General features: G+C 36.5%; 2 protein-coding genes across 3 annotated transcripts in view; both read left to right on the forward strand.

Annotated features, from left to right (window-relative positions):
• Window positions 1-11,806, forward strand: part of LOC132105044 (talin-2-like) — a 48,236-nt gene extending 36,430 nt beyond the window's left edge. The window contains exons 39-59 of one of the 2 annotated variants that reach the window (XM_059510419.1): window positions 46-178; window positions 993-1,094; window positions 1,193-1,363; window positions 1,443-1,589; window positions 1,728-1,829; window positions 1,948-2,067; window positions 2,151-2,297; window positions 2,618-2,787; window positions 4,553-4,736; window positions 4,859-4,984; window positions 5,119-5,187; window positions 5,772-5,888; window positions 6,250-6,435; window positions 6,542-6,649; window positions 6,765-6,870; window positions 7,255-7,379; window positions 7,885-8,010; window positions 8,152-8,214; window positions 8,300-8,482; window positions 8,619-8,744; window positions 10,317-11,806. In XM_059510419.1, coding sequence (XP_059366402.1) covers window positions 46-178; window positions 993-1,094; window positions 1,193-1,363; window positions 1,443-1,589; window positions 1,728-1,829; window positions 1,948-2,067; window positions 2,151-2,297; window positions 2,618-2,787; window positions 4,553-4,736; window positions 4,859-4,984; window positions 5,119-5,187; window positions 5,772-5,888; window positions 6,250-6,435; window positions 6,542-6,649; window positions 6,765-6,870; window positions 7,255-7,379; window positions 7,885-8,010; window positions 8,152-8,214; window positions 8,300-8,482; window positions 8,619-8,744; window positions 10,317-10,445 — 2,740 coding nt within the window. In that variant the 3' untranslated portion in view covers window positions 10,446-11,806. The remainder of the gene's footprint in view (window positions 1-45; window positions 179-992; window positions 1,095-1,192; window positions 1,364-1,442; window positions 1,590-1,727; window positions 1,830-1,947; window positions 2,068-2,150; window positions 2,298-2,617; window positions 2,788-4,552; window positions 4,737-4,858; window positions 4,985-5,118; window positions 5,188-5,771; window positions 5,889-6,249; window positions 6,436-6,541; window positions 6,650-6,764; window positions 6,871-7,254; window positions 7,380-7,884; window positions 8,011-8,151; window positions 8,215-8,299; window positions 8,483-8,618; window positions 8,745-10,316) is intronic. The other variant, XM_059510420.1, reaches the window with a different exon arrangement.
• Window positions 11,807-15,309: 3,503 nt separating this feature from the next.
• Window positions 15,310-22,506, forward strand: LOC132105070 (tropomyosin alpha-1 chain). The gene is made up of 10 exons (XM_059510421.1): window positions 15,310-15,572; window positions 15,929-16,054; window positions 19,787-19,920; window positions 20,481-20,598; window positions 20,748-20,818; window positions 20,924-20,999; window positions 21,113-21,175; window positions 21,264-21,333; window positions 21,757-21,835; window positions 22,310-22,506. The coding sequence occupies exons 1-10, from the start codon at window positions 15,459-15,461 to the stop codon at window positions 22,311-22,313; spliced, it is 855 nt and encodes a 284-aa protein (XP_059366404.1). The 5' UTR covers window positions 15,310-15,458; the 3' UTR covers window positions 22,314-22,506.
• Window positions 22,507-23,454: the final 948 nt, after the last annotated feature.

A 23,454-nucleotide genomic window follows, 5' to 3' on the forward strand; every position in this document is an offset into this window, starting at 1 on the left:
AATTCTAATCATTTTAGAAATGGATCATGTGATTTTATATTACAGGAATAAAGCCCCTGGCCAGAAGGAATGTGACTCTGCCATTGAAAATATTAATAAATGCATTCAAGATATTGAGCAGGCCTCTCTTGCAGCTGTCAGCCAAAATCTTTCTCGTAGAGACGAAGTTTCTTCTGAGGTAAAGTTTCACCTCAGAAGGTGAAAATCTCTAAAAAGACAACAATTTTCTTTAAAATCATTAATTAAATTAGATGCCATTAAAAGTTCACTTAAATTTAAATGTTCACATAAACCCATTATAATAAATGTCACATTTAAATATGGCTTTAATATACTGTAGTGTGTTGTACAGTACTTAGTATGTGTGACCCTGGACCACAAAACCAGTCTTAAGTGTCAATTATTTTAAATTGAGATGTATACATCATCCGAAATCTGAATAAATAAGCTTTCCGTTGATGTTTTGTTTTTTAGAATTGGACAATACTTGACCGAGATACAACTATTTGAAATCTTGAATCTGAGGGTGCAAAAAAATCTAAATACTGAGAAAATCAGTTTAAAGTTGTTCAAATGTGTTCTTAGCGATGCATATTACTAATCAGAAATTAAGTTTTGATATATTTATGGTAGGAAATTTACAAAATATCTTCATGGAACATGATCTTTACTTAACTTAATGATTTTTGGCAGAAAAGGAGAAATCAATCATTTTGACCCATACAGTACATGTTTTTTTTTTATGCTATTGCTAAAATATACCCAAGCGACTTATGATTGGTTTTGTGGTACAGGGTCACATATATAGTAATATAGTGATGTTTCTATCTTTGTCAATATCAGTTATCTTTGAATGATAGCTGTTGGTTCATTTTCCACACATAATAAGAAAATAACTACATAAAACATTTTGTAGCAACATTCTTAAAGTGAGGATAGAAAAATTAAAGTGTTTTTTCTAACTGGGAGTCTTTAACTATTGTATGTTTCAGGCTTTGCAGGAGCAGTTAACATCATCTGTTCAGGAGGTGGGTCACCTGATTGAGCCGTTTTACACCGCAGCAAAAGGAGAAGCATCCCAGCTGGGACATAAGGTGACTAACGTTGGGGAGCCTTTACAGTCTAAAAGAATTTGTCAGAAAGTTTTCAACTATGCCATAAGTTTTAACTCAAACCTACGTCTGTCCCTCAGGTCTCTCAGTTGGTCAGTTACTTAAATCCTCTGGTCTCAGCTTCTATGGGCATGGCATCCAAAATCTTGGATCATCAGCAGCAGATGAACCTTCTGGATCAGACCAAGACTCTCACTGAGTCTGCTCTGCAAATGCTGTACGCTGCCAAAGAAGGTGGTGGAAACCCGAAGGTACTTCTTTCAATCATATGTGCGTTTTCTGCACATAATTTCAATCTTTCAACAGATCTATTAACTCATTTTTCTTCAGGCGGCTCATACCCATGATGCCATTGAAGAAGCTGCACAGTTAATGAGGGAAGCTGTTGATGATCTCTTGCTGACCCTGAATGAAGCTGCTTGTGAGGTTGGCTTGGTCAGCGGCATGGTGGATTCGATTGCTGAAGCCATGGGCAAGGTTATAACCCACATTTTCACATTATAAACTGCCTTGATATGCTTTAGAATTCCATTAAATAAAAAAAAAATTGACATTTTAAATGTTTTGCATTATTTAAGCCGTGTAAAACCATTCAACGGTCTTGTCATCCTGTAGTTAGGTGAAGGTACCCCACCAGAACCAGACGGTTCATTTGTGGAGTATCAGACCTCCATGGTGAGACACTCCAAAGCTATTGCTGTCAGTGCACAGGAGATGGTAAGCAATCATAGTTTTCTACATTTGATGTGTTTCATATATATTTCTTTATATCATAATGATTTATTAATGGATTTTAGTGTCCAATTTCAATGTATCCCTTCATTCTCTCCCTCAGATCACTAAATCAGTGAGTGCTCCGGAGGATCTAGGCAGTTTGGCATCTCATATCACTGCAGACTACAGTCAGCTTGCCATTCAGGGATGCCTGGCTGCCTCTACTGCTGAACCAGAGGAGGTAACCGACACACAAATGCACGGACACTCTGTATTTCTCTCTCACTCAAACATGTTGACCCTTGTATTTGTTGGTGATTGTAGATCGGCGTCCAGATAAAGACACGAGTGCAGGAACTGGGGCATGGCTGTATTGTGCTCGTTCAGAAGGCTGGAGCGCTGCAGATCAGTCCATCTGACTCGTTCACCAAGAGAGAACTTATTGAGTGCGCACGAACTGTCACTGAGAAGGTATTGAAATGCACGACACACAAAACCAAATGATATGCATTACTCACAGCATCCTGTCTAAGAGTTCATGGTGTTTTCTATTTAAATGTCAGTATCTCCATATTGTAGCATTATATATATATATATATATATATAAAACACACAGTTAAATAATAATAATAAAACTATATATATATATATATATTATATATATAATAATAATAAAACTATATATATATATATATTATATATATAATAATAATAAAACTATATATATATATATATATATATATATATATATATATACTTTTTTTTTTTTAATGTGAGTTTATTTTCTGTAGGTGTCCATGGTGCTTTCAGCATTGCATGCTGGTAATAAGGGCGCTCAAGCCTGTATCACTGCAGGCAGTGCTGTATCAGGCATCATCGCTGACCTGGACTCCACCATTATGTTTGCTTCTGCTGGCACACTCAATGCTGAGAACGATTCAGACTCCTTCGCTGATCACAGGTATCACACAAACATATAGTACAATGGGGTAATTTACAGTCTGCAGACATTGGTGATGCACTGAAATGAAAATTATTGGCAGAATTAAAAAACATTTGGACACAATGGTCCAAAAATAAAATACAATTTTCTAAAAGCAGAACAATAATAATAATTATATATAGCCATGCAATATGGTAATTACAGCATGCCAATATACAGCCATATCGCATGGCTACGAGTGGGATATTGCGTTTATACAACAGCTCAACAGCATGAGTACATAAATACATAAGAAACAACAATGGCGTGTCTTTAAAGGGATAATTCACCCAAAAATGTACTCACCCCCAAGACATCCTAGGCATGTCTGACATTCCTCTTTCAGACTAACAGATTCAGAGTTATGTTCAACATGGTCCTGTCTGTTCCAATCTGTATAATTGCAGTGAAAGGTGACCCTGTTTCTGAATCCGAAAAAAGGATCCATCCATAAAACCACTCCCACGGCTCCGGGGTGAAGCTGAAGCGAAACGATATGTTAGTTTAACAAACATGTCGATTGTTAAAACTTTATAAATTGTAATATCCAGCTTCCGGTTGCTCATGCTGGCTCGTAATGAAAGGCGCATTGTTTTTTTCAACTACTTTTTAAATTTTAATTTGACAGTTTAACAGCTGAGCCCAAGACTCTGTTACTAATTTGAAAGTATTTCTTTAGAACCAGTAACGAAGTAACGTTGAGTTTTTGTATTACTGCATTAAAAGCTCACTGTATTATGTAGAGTATTATGAGAGAAAGATGGACTGAGGAAGTGTGATTAATTCAATTTTCAATTCAAGTTTATTTGTATAGAGCTTTTCACAGTACAAATTGTTGCAAAGCAGCTTTACAGAAAATTAAAGTTTCTACATTATATTTAGTAATATCTTATCAGTGGTGACTATCTCAAGTTGATTTATATATATATATATATATATATATATATATATATATATATATATATATATATATATATATATATATATATATATATATATATATATATAGGGCGCTCTATGCTGCTCAGTGCTCCTGTAGCCTCTCACTGTAAACATATAGCGCCCTCTAGCGGCGGCAGATAGTAATGTTTTCACTTGGTTCTAAATAAATGCGACTTACAGTCCGGTGCGACTTATAGTCCGAAAAATACGGTATTTGAAAATCTGGAGTCTGAGGGTAAAAAAAAATAAAAATCTAAATATTGAGATCACCTTCAAAGTTGTCCAAATGATATTACATTATATATTAAATTTAGTTTTTATGTATTTATGGTAGGAAATTTACAAAATATCTTCATGGAACATGATTAATTAAAGAAAAATCGATAATTTTGACCCATACAATGGTTTTTTGGGGCTACTGAGATTTTATATATATATATATATATATAATGTCTGCTTAAATATATATATATGCTTACATATATTTTTCTATTTTATATAAATAAATAAATATATATATATATGTAATTTTATTTACTTTGAATTTATTTATTGATTGCATTTGTTTGTATATTTTATAATTTGCTGTATTAGGTGAGAAGAAAGAGACTGGGTAGTAATACTAGAAACATGGGACAACACAGGAGATTGGTTTGCCACAATTGACCAGCCAGAATTATGTATTAAAGAATAATGCTAACAAATACGTATGCAACAAGGCACCATATGAAATCTATCATATTTACGTAAGCATTAAAATCAAACTCGTATCATTTATATATTCTCTCTCTCTTCGTTTTAGAGAGAATATTCTGAAGGCAGCCAAAGTGCTGGTGGAGGACACCAAGAACCTTGTTTCAGGTGCAGCATCAAGTCAAGAGAAGCTGGCCCAGGCAGCCCAGTCTTCTGCCAAGACCATCACTCACCTTACAGATGTGGTGAAATTGGGAACGGCCAGCATTGGCCCGGATGACCCAGAAACACAGGTGAGAGACTTGGAGAAAGTGATGAAGACAGAGGAGAAGTCAAACACAGGGATTTGCCAGCAGTTAGTGGTAAGTCATCTTTCTGGAATGTGCATGTGTTATTGTCATTCATCTCCTCGTAGGTGGTGCTGATCAACGCAGTGAAGGATGTTGCCAAAGCTTTAGCTGAGCTCATTCGTGCCACCAAGTGTGCAGCAGGAAAAGCAACAGATGACCCCTCCATGTTCCAACTTAAGAGTGCAGCCAAGGTACGACAGTCAACTTCTGCATAAATATTACTCTCCCTTTTCCATCCTACCTCAAGAGCACAGAACTTGGAAAGAAACACTTCATCTAGGCAAACAGCTGTTATATATTTGTCTCTGAAACTGTAATCTCCCAGTTGTCCTTCAGAAATCTGGCTGCACGGATGGAAATGTCTCCTAACTCAGATATGAGTAAAAGTGTTCTGGTGAGAAGCTCATTCCAGTGTGTGCCATTTTAATCAGATTAATTATTAATCAGCTACTATAATTACTATTGCACACTTAGTCCCAAATATTTTGCGAAAAAATGAATATCATGCACTATTATTGGCATACTTCTGCATGAGTTTGGAGTCATTAATTTTTAGGAATCAAATAAATTGTTTTACCAGTTTAACCTTAGATCAGTGTTATTTTAGAATTATTTATGCACTGTTATAGTATTTATTGATATTTTGGCTTTTATTTTATTTATTTTTATTTTATATATATATATATATATATATATATGTATATGTATATGTATATGTATATATGTATGTGTGTGTGTGTGTGTGTGTGTGTGTGTATATTTCAGTCAACGAAACCAATATGTCTTTATAAACTGAAAAGATAAGTTAATCAAAAATAAGTTGTCGTCTAAAGATTTCTGGTTTTCAAAGGCAGATATGATTGCAACTGTAAATTTTGCCATCAGATGTTCTTCTGTAAAAGTTCAATAAATGTTCACAGAGGGAGTGGTGTTTTCAGATGTGAAATGTAGATGTTTGCCTTATGTCTGTGTTTTCAGGTTATGGTAACTAATGTAACATCCTTACTGAAAACGGTGAAGGCAGTGGAGGATGAGGCTTCAAGAGGAACCAGAGCTCTGGAAGCCACTATCGAGTGCATCAAACAGGAACTCACAGTAAGTTGAACACACAAGAAAACAGTGTAGGCACTTTTTTGTGTGCGTGTTAAGGCAGTCGCTCAACGGATGAGAAGCACATCACCATGTCTAGAACAATTCGCTTCTCATCCGGTGCGCGACTGCCTTTAATCATCTGGCATTGGGGGCAGTCGTGGCCTAATGGTTAGAGAGTTGGACTTGTAACCTGAAGGTTGCGAGGTTCAAATTCTGAGTATGGGTCCTCATGCTTGACCACACGTCACTCCCCTCATCAGGTCTTTAAATTGACCTTAATTTTGACCTGTGTTTTGTAAAAATCTTGCTCAAATATAGAGAAGTGTGGTGACAAAACGATTCAATTAACAATTGTCATCATCAGTTGTTTCAATCTAAAGAAGCCCCTGAGATATCAACCTCTCCAGAGGAGTTCATTCGCATGACAAAGGGCATCACTACAGCAACCGCCAAAGCAGTTGCAGCAGGAAATTCTGCTAGACAGGAAGATGTCATCTCCACAGCGAACCTCAGCCGCAAGGTCATAGCTGATATGCTGATCACATGCAAGGTGTGTGTGCATGTACTTGTGTCCATCTGTGCTTTTTCATCTATGGATTAGTGAAGGTGTTTTTGGTGTGGACTTTCATAATGGGGTTTAATAATTTCCCCCTCAGCAAGCGGCATATCATGAGGAAGTAAGTAAGGAGGTCAGAAACAGAGCTCTGTTATACGGCACTGAATGTACCAATGGATATATAGAGCTCTTAGAACAGGTCCTACAGGTACAAACTCAGTCATTTACACACATAATGCATCTGCAAAGTGCTTTGATGGTCCCTTTGTTCAGGATCGGTCTTAACCGGAACTCTTTATGTGCATATACTTTATGTATTTCAGGTCTTACAAAAGCCAACAGGAGATCAGAAACCAAAATTGGTGATGTTCTCTAAAAAGGTTGCTGCAGCTGTCACTGAACTGATTCAAGCAGCAGAGGCCATGAAAGGTAAGAGATATTTCATAACACACCTTTACTGAGACAAAAACATTCTCACTCCCTGTAGTTTGGAGATATACTGTGCTGAGTAAATCCTGTCTTTCCTGTCTCGCTCAAGATGAGGGTGAGTACCACAAGATACCAGTACAAAATAATTCCATATTTCCAATCTTCATTTAGAACATTTTCTTATTTAACCACATTTGGTCATGTTTATTTGTTTTGCGGTGTTTCATTTGTGTTCAGCTCTGTGACAAAATTAATTACTCTCAGGCTTGATTTGTTTTAAAAAGCACTATCCATTTCCTATTCACCTGACACACGTTCAGTTATTACAGCATGCCTGTGATAATTCCAGGCCTTGCCAAACATTAGTTAAGTGTGTGTGTGTAGGCACTGAATGGGTTGACCCTGAGGATCCTACTGTGATCGCTGAAACAGAGTTATTGGGAGCTGCAGCCTCAATTGAAGCAGCTGCCAAGAAACTAGAGCAGCTCAAACCAAGAGCCAAACCAAGGGTAATGTTCATGGCTTAATACACTACACTAAATTGATGTATTGTAAGGGCACTGTGTAGTTCTGTGATATTTTCATTTACATGTAATGTAATATGTGAACACTTTTAGAATAATTGAGATTTTTGTGATTTTTATTTGTATTTTATTTTTTTCGAAGAAGTCTCTTTTGCTTACCAAAGCTGCATTTTAACTCATTACTTCAGTCTTCAGTGTTACTTGATCCTTCAGAATTCATTCAGAATTTTCATTTAAATGTAATTTATTACAATGAAAAGTAGTTCAAAATAATACTTTTTTCTGTATTTTTGAGTGGGAATATGAGACTTATCTATAAAAAATAAAAACCTTTAAAATCATAGTTGCAAATTCTGACCAGTAGTGTATTTGTGTGTGTGTGTGTGTGTGTATGTGTGTGTGTGTGTGTATGTGTGTGTGTGTGTGTGTATTTATTTATTTTAAAAATATATATTTTTCAATATTTTAATTTAATTTTGTTTTGTTCCAGCAAGCTGATGAGAGTTTAGACTTTGAAGAGCAGATACTTGAGGCAGCCAAATCTATTGCTGCAGCAACCAGCGCTCTTGTAAAATCAGCTTCAGCAGCTCAGAGAGAACTCGTAGCCCAGGGCAAGGTACGAAAAAATAGCGTAAGCCATAACAATGTTTATTAATCAGTCCATAAGATGATTATTAATAGCAACCGTTTCTTGACTTTTTTTTTTATTAACTCAGTTTTTATAGAATCATAATGGCCATCTTTTTCCTTCCTGAAGGTGGGAGCCATACCTGCCAATGCTGTGGATGATGGACAGTGGTCCCAAGGGCTTATATCTGCTGTAAGTCCTTAAGCATTAAAAAGTGCCAATAAAATGTCGTCATGTTATGTTCCTGTATAACTTCTCTGTTTGCTCACTGTTCCAGGCTCGCATGGTTGCTGCAGCCACCAGTAGCCTCTGTGAGGCAGCGAACGCGTCAGTCCAAGGTCATGCCAGTGAAGAAAAGCTCATCTCTTCTGCCAAACAAGTGGCTGCTTCCACTGCACAGCTGCTGGTGGCGTGCAAGGTTAAAGCTGAGCAGGATTCAGAGGCTATGAGGAGGCTACAGGTAATACACAGTTACATTTAATTCTGATATTTTAAATGGTAACTGCACTGTACGTGTTTCATTGCTTAAATTGCTGTATTCATTGAACATGTATTTCATAGGCATATTTCTTGAACTTCTTCTGTGTCATCTGCAGGCTGCAGGCAATGCTGTGAAACGGGCCTCTGACAGTCTGGTTCGAGCGGCCCAGAAAGCTGCTTTCAACAAGGCGGATGATGATAACGTGGTGGTCAAGACCAGGTTTGTTGGAGGAATCGCTCAGGTAGGATTTACAGCCTGAATTCTCTCTATGGTTGATTCAATAATTATTTAAGAATTTTTTATATTAATTAAAAATAAATAAATATTTTTATATAAACAGCGAATTGTGCATAAGTATCCAATACATACATATATATATATATATATATATATATATATATATATATGTATATGTGTGTGTGTGTGTATGTATGTGTATATATATGTATATATGTGTATATATGTGTATGTATATATATATATATATATATATATATATATATATATATATATATATATATATATATATATATATATATATATATATTAGGGCTGTGTTCAAAATATCGATATGACGATGTATCGTCACAGAGATTTAACAATACTTGCACAGCAGTGGACAGTGCTTAATTTGAGTACAAGAACACCATTTAAAATTGAGTAGAAAAGTGCAAGGTTTCTAAAAAATAATGAATAGAGCTTAATATATATGATCTACAACAAGGTTTAATCTGGCCGCAAAGGAACAAAATCAGGGTTGCCTTATATAAAGAAATGTTATCCCCAAAACATTGCGCAACACGGAAATATCTGTTGTGTTTTACTTATCTTTGTCAACCTGGCAACCCTGTGCACGCGCTCTCTTTCCACCATAAACACGCTTGCTTTCTGAAAACACCTGTTAACTTGCAGTTAACCATCTCCACTTCAATATTCTATTCTCAGAACATTGTAATTCATCAAGTGTTTATTTACACGAGAGAGAGAAAAAGAAAGAGAGGAGAAAGGCTGTGCACATAACCTCAGTTTGTCACATTTCTCTATTAACAGTGAAGCTGTGGCTTTAATTCCTTTAGAAATAATTTTACCAGCTCTGTTACCACTTGAGAAAGATAATGCAGCTCTTGAGCGAATAAGCTATTTATAGTTTATAAAAATATGCGGGGCAGTGCTAAAAAGTTTGTTCCTGAATGTCTGATTGCACGCAGAGCGTGATATTTGTGAGTGACTGAGCGTGTGTGTGCGTAAGATACGGAAGACATTATTTTATTTGTTAAAAGTAGAGAGTGCATAAATTTTTGCAATGATAACCTACCATCAATGTTAAGAAGATTTATTTTCATGTGTATATATATATATATATATATATATATATATATGAGTACATTACAATATAAATTTATTAGAATGAGTAAATTATTATTTATGGGCTTAAAAACGAAATGCAAACAATCAGAATGCTTTACCTGGTGGGTAGTGTCCAATGTAAGCATTAAACATATGCCAATACCTATATTGTACCGTGGTACAGTTATGGAGGCCCTTCATATTGCAGAGGTCAACTGCTTATAGTTAGCACTAGCCCTAAAGTATGCAGTGTTTCATAAACAGCTGTTTTACTAAATTCTACTGAGGTAAAATTCAGTGCAGTCCTGTATTGTATCGTGGCATCTGTATCGTGATATGTATCATATCGTGACTTTGCTTGTGATATATAGCCCAACTTTATATATATATATATATATATATACTCCCATATTGGCTTTATTCGGTTCATATTTCATTTGTGTTGTGCTTTGTCTGTTTGGCTCAGATTATTGCTGCTCAGGAAGAGATGTTGAGGAAAGAGAGGGAACTGGAAGAGGCCCGTAAGAAGCTGGCACAGATCAGACAACAGCAGTACAAGTTCCTGCCAAGCGAACTCCGAGAGGATGAGGACTAAACAGAAATGCTGGCTTCCCTTTCATCAATTTCTCCACCAATTGTTTTTGCCTTCAGGACACAGATGAACCTCTCTATCGTGCAGTCCAAGCGTCACCTACTGAATTGATAAAGGGTTATTGATTCAGAGAATATTTTAATATTTAAACTCTTGAAAATTTGAAACCGTGACCGTCTTGTCTCTTGTACCATGAATGTGTTCATGCCTCCTCTACACCATCATGAAGAAGCTTTGCATTTCAGGCATGAATCTGAACTTGTGAATGGGTGCATGAAGACTTTGGAAGCACATAACTGTCTGCTCAGAACAGCCAGAATTACACGTTTGAGACTGCATTGAGGAAGAAATGCATGAAATCTGTTTGATCTCATTTATTAAAACAGCATTTTTAGGGTTTCAGACAAGGTGCAGACTTTAATATTTACGTCATTTAACATCAAGATGAAAAGAAACCTAACTGTTAGAGACTCCAGTTGAATGTTTAACATTTGTACATTTGTAATGGTGGGATACTTTTTTTCTATGTTTTATTTTCATTGCTGCGATGTTCGAAAAGTATACAAATAAACTATATTTATATAGACAAACAAAAGTGAGTAAATATGCAATGTAAAACAAATCCACTCCGAATAGGAGTCTAAAATGCATTTTCTCCAATGAATTTTTCTTGCTGCCCATGTGCATTATGAGAATGTAATGACAGGATGTGATTCATGTATTAAATCTGGAGAAAGACCATACTAACCTCAGAAGTACTGTGAAAGTTACACCTCTAACCCCCTAAAACCTTAAAAAAATTACGTTATACCACAACAAAATATTGAATAAAATCCAATACTTTTTTAAAATCCATACTGATTGTATGCTCAGTTATAAAATAATTGCTTCTGTTTGTTGTCTGTGGGCACAAAGACAGGGCTGAATGAATGTGTTGTACTTCTTCATGCAGAGCCTGACCTACTGTAACTCAAACATTTATACAGGAGGCTTTTCTTCTCGTACTGAAATTCTTGGCCACTTCAGTATTTTACAGTGCTGTTTGTAGCTGCTTTGAGTATTTTTCTTTTTTTACGCACATCCTCTAAATTTTCAAAGCCATTTGATGCTGATACAACTTTCTAATTTTTTAGCCTTATGCTCTAGCATGTCACTTTTATGCTTGTATTTTTGTCATGCAACCCTGGAAATCTATTCTCAGTGCTTTATTTCTGTACTACAGCAAGTCTTCTGTGTCTGGCTTTATGAACATTTAGTTTCAGTGCCTTAGTTTATCATTGTCAAATTAACGTATCAGTTCTCTGACTGTAGGAGACGAGGTCTGGTGTCTATATTCTGATGTGCATTCACCATTTTGTGTGTGTGTGTGTGTGTGTGTGCGTGTGTGTGTGCGTGTGCTTGTGTGTGTGTTGAAGCGAAGTTGCTGCCTATCTGTTATTACTCTTGTGCTCTATGATGCTCAGAGTTGGAAAGGTATGAGTTGTTGCAGTATTTCCAAACTCCAAGTCATTATCATAAAGCGACCTAAAAAAACTCACTTTAAGCAGTTCCCCCTTTAGCTATAGATCTGCCTGGAAAGTGTCTGTCTGCTTCATGTTGCTGTAAATGTATATGGCTTATTTTCAAATATATGTATGTTAAGACAGCGCACACACTGTGCTGCATTTCTTATGCATGCTCAATTACATTTAATGACTTGTATTACATACAATGAGTTGCAAAATGATTAACGTTGCTGGCTCATGCATTGTGTAGATGACTAAAGAAGAGTGTAAAATATTGAGAAAGTCCTGAAAGTGTCTCTGCATTTTGAGAAGACCAATTGACTTGTTTATTTGTGGGTGTCTTTGAATAATTGCCTGTAAGAGCATTGCAATTAAAGAAGCTTCTTCCTATGTGGAAGAACATCTTAACTTAAAATAAAGGCTTTCAAAGTATAGTTCTCTTCAAATTATATTCATTTTCATATAGAATGCTTTTCTTGTACCTTGCCTTAAAGACAATTGGCAATGAAACCGTAAAATAGCACTGAATAGTGTTCAAGATGTAACTTTTGCAAACCTTTTTTATTATTATTCATACTTTATTCATTCAGTTTAATTTTAAACACTGTGAAACATACTATCAAGTGTAGTATAATACAAATTAGTAGTAAAGTTGTAAAAAGTAATATCATCAAAAATAGTTGGCTTCTGAGAGGCCACGGTATAGCTACCTGCTAACAATAACTATTTAAAATCTGTTCATCTAAAAAGGATGCCAAATACTCCATTTTAGTATTAATTTTAATAGTTATTTTTGAGACCAGGAGAAAGCTTGCCTGTACTGAGTTTGAGTTAATGTTCTACACAGTCATCTGTAAGTATAAATAGTCTCAATTTAGAAGGTTATAAATCTCTTGCAAGATGCCAAATAGAAGCAAGTTTGCCTTCTAGGTACCTTCTGCCCTTCTTTACAGTATAGTAATGCCCTGTGATATTTACATACATTTAAAAAGGTACTTACTTTACATCTCAGTGATTTGTTGAAGTGAGTAACACAAACATTTTCTCGTATATTTAAAGCAAGTACTCAGTGTTCTGTTCCTGTCTGCAGTTTTGCTGATATTCTGGCCTATTCTTTACAATTGTGAATTGAGATGGAATAATCTGGCACTATACTGTAGATCAGTTCAATATGACGGTACTACACTAAACTCAAGCTGACTGCCCCTTTAAGCCACTGGTCTTTGGCATGGGGGTAGGGCAGATATGTAGTATGTCTTAGTCAGCATGAGGGTATGGGGCTATATTGGGTGGGATCACATAATGAGGGAGGTGCTAATTTTAGTCCCCCTGTGGGGAGATGGTCATAGCAGATATGCATGTTTAAAGATTCACAGTTGGTACAATAAGAGTTGCAATTGGTTTAGCCAGTAAAACTGTCATATTTTCTCAAATGGTAGATGTTTTCAAACATTAGTCTGTATAATTTCTGTGGGAAAGGACTAGAAGGATTGTGTATGGTTATATGTGAGAACATAATGTTTAAGGCTGTTTAATTCCTTTACACCATTAAAGCATCTCTGCTCTCTCTAGCACACATACTTTATTCTGGATCTCAGTAAACCATAACCAAGCCTGTCAATTTGACCAGTTTTCATTAGTACTACATTTTAATTTAACAGCTTTCTGTAAATTAATTTAGATTATATTGCTCCAAATTACAGCATTCAAATGCTACAGAATAGTCCTAACAAAGGTATATGAAAAATCTTGAAGTTGAATAAAAAGTATTTAACAGGTTGAGGTGCCAGACGTAAGTGCGTTGTTGAAAGGTTTTCCCCAAGAGGAAGCTTTGCACGTCTGCTTGAATGTCTCCGGCTATAACATGTTATCCTGATCATTCTGAAAGACTAACTGCAGAAAAGCAGTTGAGGAAAAGAATGAAACTAGACTACACTTTTAGAAAGCAAGGTTCTTTATTGGTGTCTTTGGTTCAATGACCTTTATCATCCATGGAAGCTTTCCATTCTCTACAATGGAAAAAGTGTTAATAAAATGTTTGATACGTTAAGAAAATTGTTCTTTTAAGAACTATAAGGAATCTTTTTATAAATGAACAGTGTAGGTGATAATCCATCTCAAGGCAGTACAGAATATATAGTCTTACAGAAACAATTCAAAGTGCATGTTTTTTTTTCAGCACCTTAAACTTTTAATGTTAAGGCAGAGAAAAGTCCTATAATTAATTACTACAACAGCCCTAAAAATGCATATACAAGCAGTTTAGTGCAAATTAAGTACACATAGTTCATTAGTATTGTTCATTACATTTGTAATACACAATGATAAAAACACTGTTGTGTGTTCAAGATTAAGATGAATTATGTAGCCTATGTAGCCAAGCTTGTCTTACAACAGCTAAGAAGAGACTGTGGCAGGTGCTTCCTTCAGGAGGGGAAGGGTAAAAATAACCTCCTGGAGAAAAGTTCATGGTGTGGGAATGTGAGAGTATAAAACATTTATGTTGAGGGCAAACACCTCAGCTCAGAAAGACTGTCTCTTATGATCTTCTTATCCAAAAACACTTTAGATTATGACTAAGACGCTTAAAAACTGTAGAACAAATATGAATTAAATTAAGTACCTAAGTACTCTCAGTTCCAAGTGAAAATTTATTAAATGATGTAGCAATGCCCAAATAGAGGTGTTATGTGGGGCTTGTATCTTCGCGGCATGGCCGACAACTGTAGCTGTGCCACACGACACGTCATTGTGATTCCAAGAGATTTGGGGGGGGGTTTACCGCGGCCGATTAAAGCCAGCACGGTACTTGGCAATGACTGCAAGTATGCTGAGAGATTGCTGTTCAACAGCCACCGTATCTAAAGCTATTCAGATAATGAACAATGCCTGAGGGACTCGTTGACATGCCTCTCTGTTACGAGACTGACCCAGAGATAGTAACGCCTTCCCAGAGAATCACTTTCATGAGCCCCTTGTGTGCTGTATAAAATTAATTGTTTTGTTTTTTTCCTCTCTGCTTCTCTTTGTAAAGAGCTCATCCGGTGGGGGTGGGGGTAATCATATTTTTTATTTAGCCAGCCCAATATTATATGTTGGTGCTCACGTGTTCAGCATTTTGCATCAATTTGACAACGTGTAAATTGCTTTCTGTACAGTTTTCCTCCTCTTCCCTCATTTTCTGAATGTTAGAAATAGGAAGACGGCCCCCTTGTAAGACGTCTTGGCCCTCAGACCCCATATATAGGCATTTTAGTGGTCAAATGTCTGAGGGCAGCGAATCGCCATCCAGATCCTTAAAAAAAGACACGACACAGGAGGAACCGCTAAGGGCCATTCCCAAAAAAGTATTAGGTGTCTTGCGGAACTTCTCAGGCTCCTGTGAAGGCACATATTTGACAGCCTACAGCTAGACCAGCTCGCACTCCAGCTCAGCGTTCAGTTCAGCACAGACGCTCATCGCCTCTCTCAGTCCAGTGTTTGGTGCGACCACCCATACACAAACGCAGCCATGGATGCCATTAAGAAGAAGATGCAGATGCTCAAGCTCGACAAGGAGAATGCCTTGGACAGAGCAGAGCAGGCTGAGGCCGATAAAAAGGGAGCAGAGGACAGAAGCAAGCAGGTTGGACTTAAATCGGGCGCTCATGCATCTGGGTGGCTCTTTGCACCTTTATAAATCAGACTTTAGCCTACATAGTCTGCTTTTATTTTCACAGCTAATTATGCTGTGGCCTATGGCATAATTCTATATTAAACAAGTTTTTAAATTTCTATTCTATCTTATATTTTATTTTTTAATTCGCACTGTTTTTCATATCGGATGTCTCACTACCACAGTAGACCATCTGTTTTATTGGCCTGCATGGTTAACTGACGCATGAAAGATGTTAACTGAACAAATAATGTATAGTTATAAACGCAGCTTGCAACTGTTCTCGTCTCTCTCCATGTGTATTGACACACGTGCTTCTCCTGCAGCTCGAGGATGACCTGGTCGCCCTGCAGAAGAAGCTGAAGGCAACTGAGGATGAGTTGGACAAATACTCAGAAGCCCTGAAGGAAGCTCAGGAGAAACTGGAGCTGGCTGAGAAGACAGCTACCGATGTAAGCATTAATGGGCACAAAGGGTCTCCCGTCTGATGTCACGCAACCTGTGCCCACCCTTTCTAAACAGACAGTCTGTTCAACTTATTACATACACCTGATTTCATTTTTACCATCACGTAGAACATAATGTTTTTTTTACCGACTAAACTTTATCGGGAACTACAAAACATTGTCTTTTTGAAATGACACAGGCCATTCTTAAGCGTATTTGCACCACGTGGTAAACGAATACCAAGACGCATATGGGAAAACAGGCTGCCATACAGCTACAGGAAAGTGTGTGCAAACGGCGGTTTTAAATTTAGCACTGCGCTTTATAAGGAAAACATTTTGGGTTCGTTTGCCCACCTACAGGCGTCTTAATAGGGGTTCGTATAGAATTTCACATACACACACACACAGTGTTGGGGAGTAACTAGTTACATGTAACGGCGTTACGTAATTTAATTACAAAAAAAATGTAACAGTAATCAGTTACAGTTACTAAGAAAAAATGAGTAATTAAATTACAGTTACTTATGAAAATTGTAACGATTACAAAGAGGATTACATTTGAATATTTACACACATCCACATACAGCTTACTTATTTACACACATCCACATACTAAGACATATGGCCCATAATCTCCGAGACGCGGAAAACACATTCGTAGGATCCAGTCATAAAAATGTAATTCAGCCTATAACGCGGGCGCAATATGCCACATTTTGGACGAATAAATCAAAAGTAGGTCAGTACACTTGAATCAAAACCCGATATGGACTGATATCTGTAAATATTAAGCCGCAAAAAGACTGAATATGAATCCTGCACATTCTGCGTGTCTGTGGAAATCAGGCGCTGACTGGACATCGTGAGAACCGGGACTATTCCCGGTGGCCTGGCAGACGATTTGGCCTTCTACTTTAATATTGTTATTGTATAATTGCAGGCCGAATATACTAAAGCGATTATTTCCGAATCCGCCATTCGATAATTAAATCTCTAATAAATCATGAATCGGTTAGTCGTGACTGGCAATGGTTGGGCTCGCGCGCTCTCCGCGCCTCCGCCGAACGGTTTGGATCAGACTCCGAGTAATCAATGCGAGAGAGAGAGACCGGAGTGAACTGTGTAAGCGCACAGCTGGAGCAGAGAAGCGACACTTCTGTTCAGGGTTTCAGGTGCAGGTCAGTTTCATCTGTAAATATGCTAATGTAGTTTTGTCTTTGTTTACTTAGTCAAGCAGCAGCAGCACATTGCTCGCAATCACTCAAAATACTGTATAAACGACGTCATTATTATCTTTTGTAATGTTACAGTAGTAAGTTAGCAGACAAATCATCATATTTTATCATAGGTTTAGGGGGAGCTAGTGGATACAAAAACACAACCCTTAGGAAAATTAATGTAGCCTATGGTATGGCACTAACCGTGGTTTAACTATGGAATTTGTAGTAAAAATAAATACAAGTGGTAATTCATTTGCCAAAAAAACAAAATTGCACTTACAAAACATGGTAAAAGTCAAATAAAAATCTTCAGTATTAAAGTCATGAGAGAGATGGATGGATCATGGAAGTGAATGTGCAGTTCAGGAGAGAACTCTTAACTACGTTGCAAGTCCCCCAACCTAAGGATTCAAATCTTTTTCATGTCAGGTCCAAAAAAATAATAATAGGGTTGTCCATGTTTCAGAATGGGTTGTGGGTGTATGAGTGGGAGATTTCCCAGCCTATTTTTTTTCCCAGTCCGCCCCTCATGGAAATTAATCTCTAGAACAGTCACTTCATGAGCATTTTTTACTTATTTTGAGAAACTATCATCATATCATATACAAAGAGACAGCAGTGTTTCAAAAAGACACCAATGTTTCAGGAGTAGTACACAAAATAGGACACATGCTTATTAGATAACCGTATTTGAGTTGATGTATATGCTTTTATTTTTTTATTAACTATTTTTCCCCAAACCATTGTTAAATGCAGTTAGATGCCTGTAGTTATGCAAAGATTTGGTTTCAAAAACAGTATCTATAAACTATTTCTTTTGATTTTAAATCTGCTTTGAACTTCAGATCAATCTCTAAGTAAAAAGCAGTACTAAAGTCTGATTGTGTGGTGGATGTGTTCAAATGTGATCATCTCAATTCAGGTAATGAAGAATGATGAAAGTCTGACAGTATTGAGCACTACTGTAAGGTTAAACCTGCATGGAGTAAAATGGTTCAAGATGATTAACAGTTGCAAATTAACATTCATTAGAAATTTATAAAAGTAATCAAAATGTACTCAAAAGTAATTAGTTACATTACTTTATTAAAGTAATTAAAAAAGTTACACTACTATTACATTTTAAATAGGGTAACTTGTAATCTGTAACTTATTACATTTCCAAAGTAACCTTCCCAACACTGCACACACACACACACACACACACACACACACACACACACACACACACACACACACACACACGCACACACATATATATATATATATATATATATATATATATATATATATATATATATATATATATATATATATATATAGCGTCTGGCCACTGCTCTGCAGAAGCTGGAGGAGGCTGAGAAGGCTGCTGATGAGAGTGAGAGGTGTGTGGGAAAACTCAAAATAGACCCTGAGGCTCTTAAAAAAGTATGAAAAATCAGTCAAATATAGATTTTCCATTTCCCCGTTTTATTTTCCATGTCTAAATTAAAATTAAGACCACAATATGGAACTTTTGTAGCAAAAATAAATAAATAAATAAATACAAATAAATTAACTAAGTACTGCCTATTATGTAGAATTATATTTAATATATAATATTTATATTATAATTGTAAAAATAATAGACTGAGAATTATTCACTGACTTTCAGGGAGGCAACTTCTGAATTAATTTCTGAATGACTTCTAAATAAATCAGTAAATACTTTACTCAATAAATATCTATTTAGCACACCTTTGTGACCAATTTTTAACCGTTCAAAACGCATTTGAAGCTGTAAGCTTTTTGTTTTTTTTGCTGTTTAAAAATAATATTTATTCGTATATATTCATTCGAAATGAAGCCTAGAATACCCAGTTTCACACTGAAACAATTATACAACTATGGATTTCCAAACAGATTGTGCACGACTCGTATTGCAGTAACATTTCACCAGATGGCGATGTACGCCTAGACATTTGCACATAGTTAACAGGTTACACTGAGTTCAGTGTCCAAAAGAGTACAACATCTGTAGGAAGCAACAAACTGAAACGAATAGGCGGAGAGATTGAAATGAATTTAACAACAATGCAGTTTTTATAATCTAATTCATCAAATTAAGACAGATATAGGTGTAAAATGTCAAGAAAACCACTCTAAATTGTTTGTTAAAAACGTTTCCAATGTTTTCGTCGTTAGAAAGTTCACAAAAAATTGATCGTGAACTGGCGCCTAATATATGGAGAGAGCGGTGATATTTTTTTGCGCACATCATTATACTGTCTTTAAAAAACGCCTACCTTTGATTGAATGTTTCCAAGAAAATTAATAGAGACACTAGCATTTGAATGTTGTGATTTATCGGTCAATATGTAATGATAGGCCTATATCACATTTAAAACCATAGTATGTAAAAGTTCTAGTGATATTTCTCCCGAAAGCGCTGTTTAAACCTATGTGGATTTCTGTTATTAATGTAGACCAGACGTATTAGTGCGCTGTGAACTCATTACTAGTCGCCTGTGCGCAGGCTGAGGGTGACGTCGCCTCCCTGAACAGACGCATCCAGCTGGTTGAGGAGGAGTTGGATCGCGCTCAGGAGCGTCTGGCCACTGCTCTGCAGAAGCTGGAGGAGGCTGAGAAGGCTGCTGATGAGAGTGAGAGGTGTGTGGGAAAACTCAAAACAGACCCTGAGGCTCTTAAAAAAGTATGAAAAATTATTCAAATATAGATTTTCCATTTCCCCCTGTTTTATTTTCCATGTCCAAATTACAATTTAAACCACAATATGGAATTTTTTAAACAAAAAATAAATTAATAAACAAATAAGTTAACTGTTTATTATTGTTTTTATTACAGTGAACTGAATCTCATGTCTAATATATCTTAGAATTTTAATTGTTAGATATAGTAGAGACCAAAACATTTGACATAAGAGTCCAAAATACCAAATTTAAGGGGTGATAAGTTTCAAAACTAGCTACTTTTTATGTTGTTAATCTAATTAAGTTGATTGTTTATTAAACATATGCAATAGGTCTCATTAGATTAGATTAGATTCAATTTTATTGTCATTATGCAGAGTACAAATACAGACCTAATGAAATGCAGTGATTTTATGATAACATTCAAACTCTCTCCCTCTCCCTCTCTCCCTCTCTCTCTCTCTCTCTCCCTCTCCCTCTCTCTCTCCCTCTCCCTCTCTCTCTCTCCCTCTCTCTCAGAGGCATGAAGGTGATTGAGAACAGGGCCCTGAAGGATGAGGAGAAGATGGAGCTGCAGGAGATCCAGTTGAAGGAGGCCAAGCACATTGCTGAGGAGGCCGACCGCAAGTATGAGGAGGTCGGTTTTCTCTCTCTTTCTTACTCTTATAATGTATTATAAACACATACAATAAAATTATGAATAAGTAATTTCACATAAACAATGTCTTCCCCCTGGACAGACTAACACATGTACACTTATAATGTTTTCTTTGTGGTGGTACACAGGTGGCCCGTAAGCTGGTGATTGTTGAGGGTGAGCTGGAGCGTACTGAGGAGCGTGCTGAGCTCAATGAGAGGTGAAATGAAAAACAAACAAATGTAATACTTTAAAAACATATTTGCTTATCTTAGCTTCTGTGTGTCATTTTTTGTGGCAAATTTTCTGTGACTCCCACTTATAGTAAGTGCTCTGAGCTGGAGGAGGAGTTGAAAACTGTGACCAACACCATGAAGTCCCTGGAAGCCCAGGCTGAGAAGGTAAGCGTGTAAATGTTTGAATGAGTGTATGATCATCTGGGTATATTTGTGTTGTGTGTTGGTGTTTACAAAGACGGCACATTAATCCTCTCTTCTGTCTTTCCCATCTACAGTACTCTGCTAAGGAGGACAAATATGAGGAGGAGATCAAGGTCTTGACTGACAAACTGAAGGAGGTGAGTTCATTGATTCAGCTACCATCTTCTGTGTGTGTGTGTGTGTGTGTGTGCATATAAGAGTGCCTGACGTCGCTCTGTCTTCCAGGCTGAGACTCGTGCTGAGTTTGCTGAGAGATCAGTCGCCAAGCTTGAGAAGACCATTGATGATCTGGAGGGTATGTCAACTTGTACCTTACTGTTGCTATTAGACACGGGTTAAGTCCTTAGTTACATCCTTGGAATATCAGGTTTAAGTTCTTTTTGCATTTATCTGTTACAATTAACAGTTAACATAGTGATTTAAAGGATATGCCTTTAAATTAGTAGTGGTACGTATCCCAACCACTAGAATGTACTGTTTAAGTATTTATACAATTTTATTTTTCTCATGATTAAGGAAGGTAATTTGACTTCATTTTATTTCTATTTAATTACTGTTTTCTTAGTCTTTTCTTTAATCTGTTGCTCTTCGGCCACTTGTAATTGTTCATTCCACATTTGTATTGCTTCTTCTTCCTTATTTTTCGTTTCTCCATTCTTTTCCACTCCTCTCCACTCAACACTCCTCTGCCGTTCTGGCCTTTAATTGGCTACTTTAGATGAACTGTATGCTCAGAAACTCAAGTACAAAGCCATCAGCGAGGAGCTGGACCACGCTCTCAACGACATGACCTCCATGTAACTATCCCTCCCCTGTTACTCATGTTCATGTATGAGATTGTGCACACATGTTTGGTTTAATAACTAAGTATGAAGTGATGTATAAAAGATGAGATTACACAAATAACGCTAATAACGCAAATAACACAAACTATGTTTCGTCTGGAAAGCATGATGACTCTTTTTTTATAATCTCTTGTTGTTTGATATCACCAACTCTCGTTTGTTTCAACCAATTATTTTCTTAATGTTTAACTTATGTTTACATTTTTTGCAACTTGCTAAATTATTTTTATATATGAATAAAACAAAATTAATCTCAAAATGCCTGATGTAATCCTTTTCTCACTTGCATGAACATACTTGTTGCATGATATATATGTGTGTGTGTGTATTTATGTGACACCGACATATCTCTTTCATGCCCTTTATACTGTTTAATATCACCATGTCTTGTTTGTTTCAACTATTTGTTTTTCTCCCCCTGCACAGTTAATTTTTTTTACATCTCACCTCTGGCTCCGGGCACCATATGAGCGGCAACTCCTTCATTTCCTCAGTGTTTCTCTATTTTTCCTCTGTTGCTGCTTTTTTCCATCACACTATTCTCAGTGGGGATGGAGCACTCAGTTCTATCACTTGTACAGAAATTGTTTGCTTTCTGTAAAATAAAACTTCCATCTCTGTAAGCTCCCCACTCCTTTCTCTCTTTAGTATGTCTTAACTCTTTTGATTTCATATGTCCTTAATTTATTGTCGAGAAGCTTGAATAAAATCCAAAAAAAAAAGCTCCTTCTCATCACCTTATGTTGCTTCTCTCTTTGGCATCTGTAATTCTCCTACCATAACATTTAAATTAACTTTGGGTAAATGCTTTTGGAACTAACATCTCTCCTTAGATTTTCACTCTTCTCTTCTCTTCTCTTCTCTTCTCTTCTCACCGGACTCCCTCTATCAACAGCTCTGGAAAATCCAGGTCCTTTTCACTTGAGCTCATTTTAACACTCAATGAATTCTAACATCACAATAGAATGAGTGAAATGGGCAGAAAGGGCGTACACTGAATATTACACTGTAATGTTTGTGTTGCACACAGAATAACCAATAATCTGTGATGACAGATAATCCAGTTTCATTATTCTGTTATTGTTGATACTAAAGATCTTGAGCCTAAAGACATTATAAAATGTACCTGTATTTACGGTATATGAGTTGCATCCGTAAGAGTGTCAAAACCTAGAGCTTATATTTTAAATGTAAGAAGTCATGGCAACCTGTTTTCTTTAAAAGGTGAACACCCTCAACCTTTTCAATGTATTTTACATAAAGGAAAAAGTTTACATAGAAAGGGGAAAGGACCATCTGCATTAAGTCAAGTCAAGTCACCTTTATTTATATAGCGCTTTAAACAAAATACATTGCGTCAAAGCAACTGAACAACATTCATTAGGAAAACAGTGTCAATAATGCAAAATGATAGTTAAAGGCAGTTCATCATTGAATTCAGTGATGTCATCTCTGTTCAGTTAAATAGTGTCTGTGCATTTATTTGCAATCAAGTCAACGATATCGCTGTAGATGAAGTGACCCCAACTAAGCAAGCCAGAGGCGACAGCGGCAAGGAACCGAAACTCCAT

The sequence above is a fragment of the Carassius carassius genome, chromosome 2 (assembly GCF_963082965.1).
Source record: "Carassius carassius chromosome 2, fCarCar2.1, whole genome shotgun sequence".
NCBI classification, from domain to species: domain Eukaryota; kingdom Metazoa; phylum Chordata; class Actinopteri; order Cypriniformes; family Cyprinidae; genus Carassius; species Carassius carassius.

Excerpts from the sequence above, each read along its gene's own strand:
- LOC132105070 (XM_059510421.1), top strand. The coding sequence starts at position 15,459 with ATGGATGCCATTAAGAAGAAGATGCAGATGCTCAAGCTCGACAAGGAG. Across the intron at positions 19,921-20,480 it reads GCTGCTGATGAGAGTGAGAG|AGGCATGAAGGTGATTGAGA; the intron begins GTGTGTGGGAAA and ends CCTCTCTCTCAG. Across the intron at positions 20,819-20,923 it reads CGTGCTGAGCTCAATGAGAG|TAAGTGCTCTGAGCTGGAGG; the intron begins GTGAAATGAAAA and ends TCCCACTTATAG.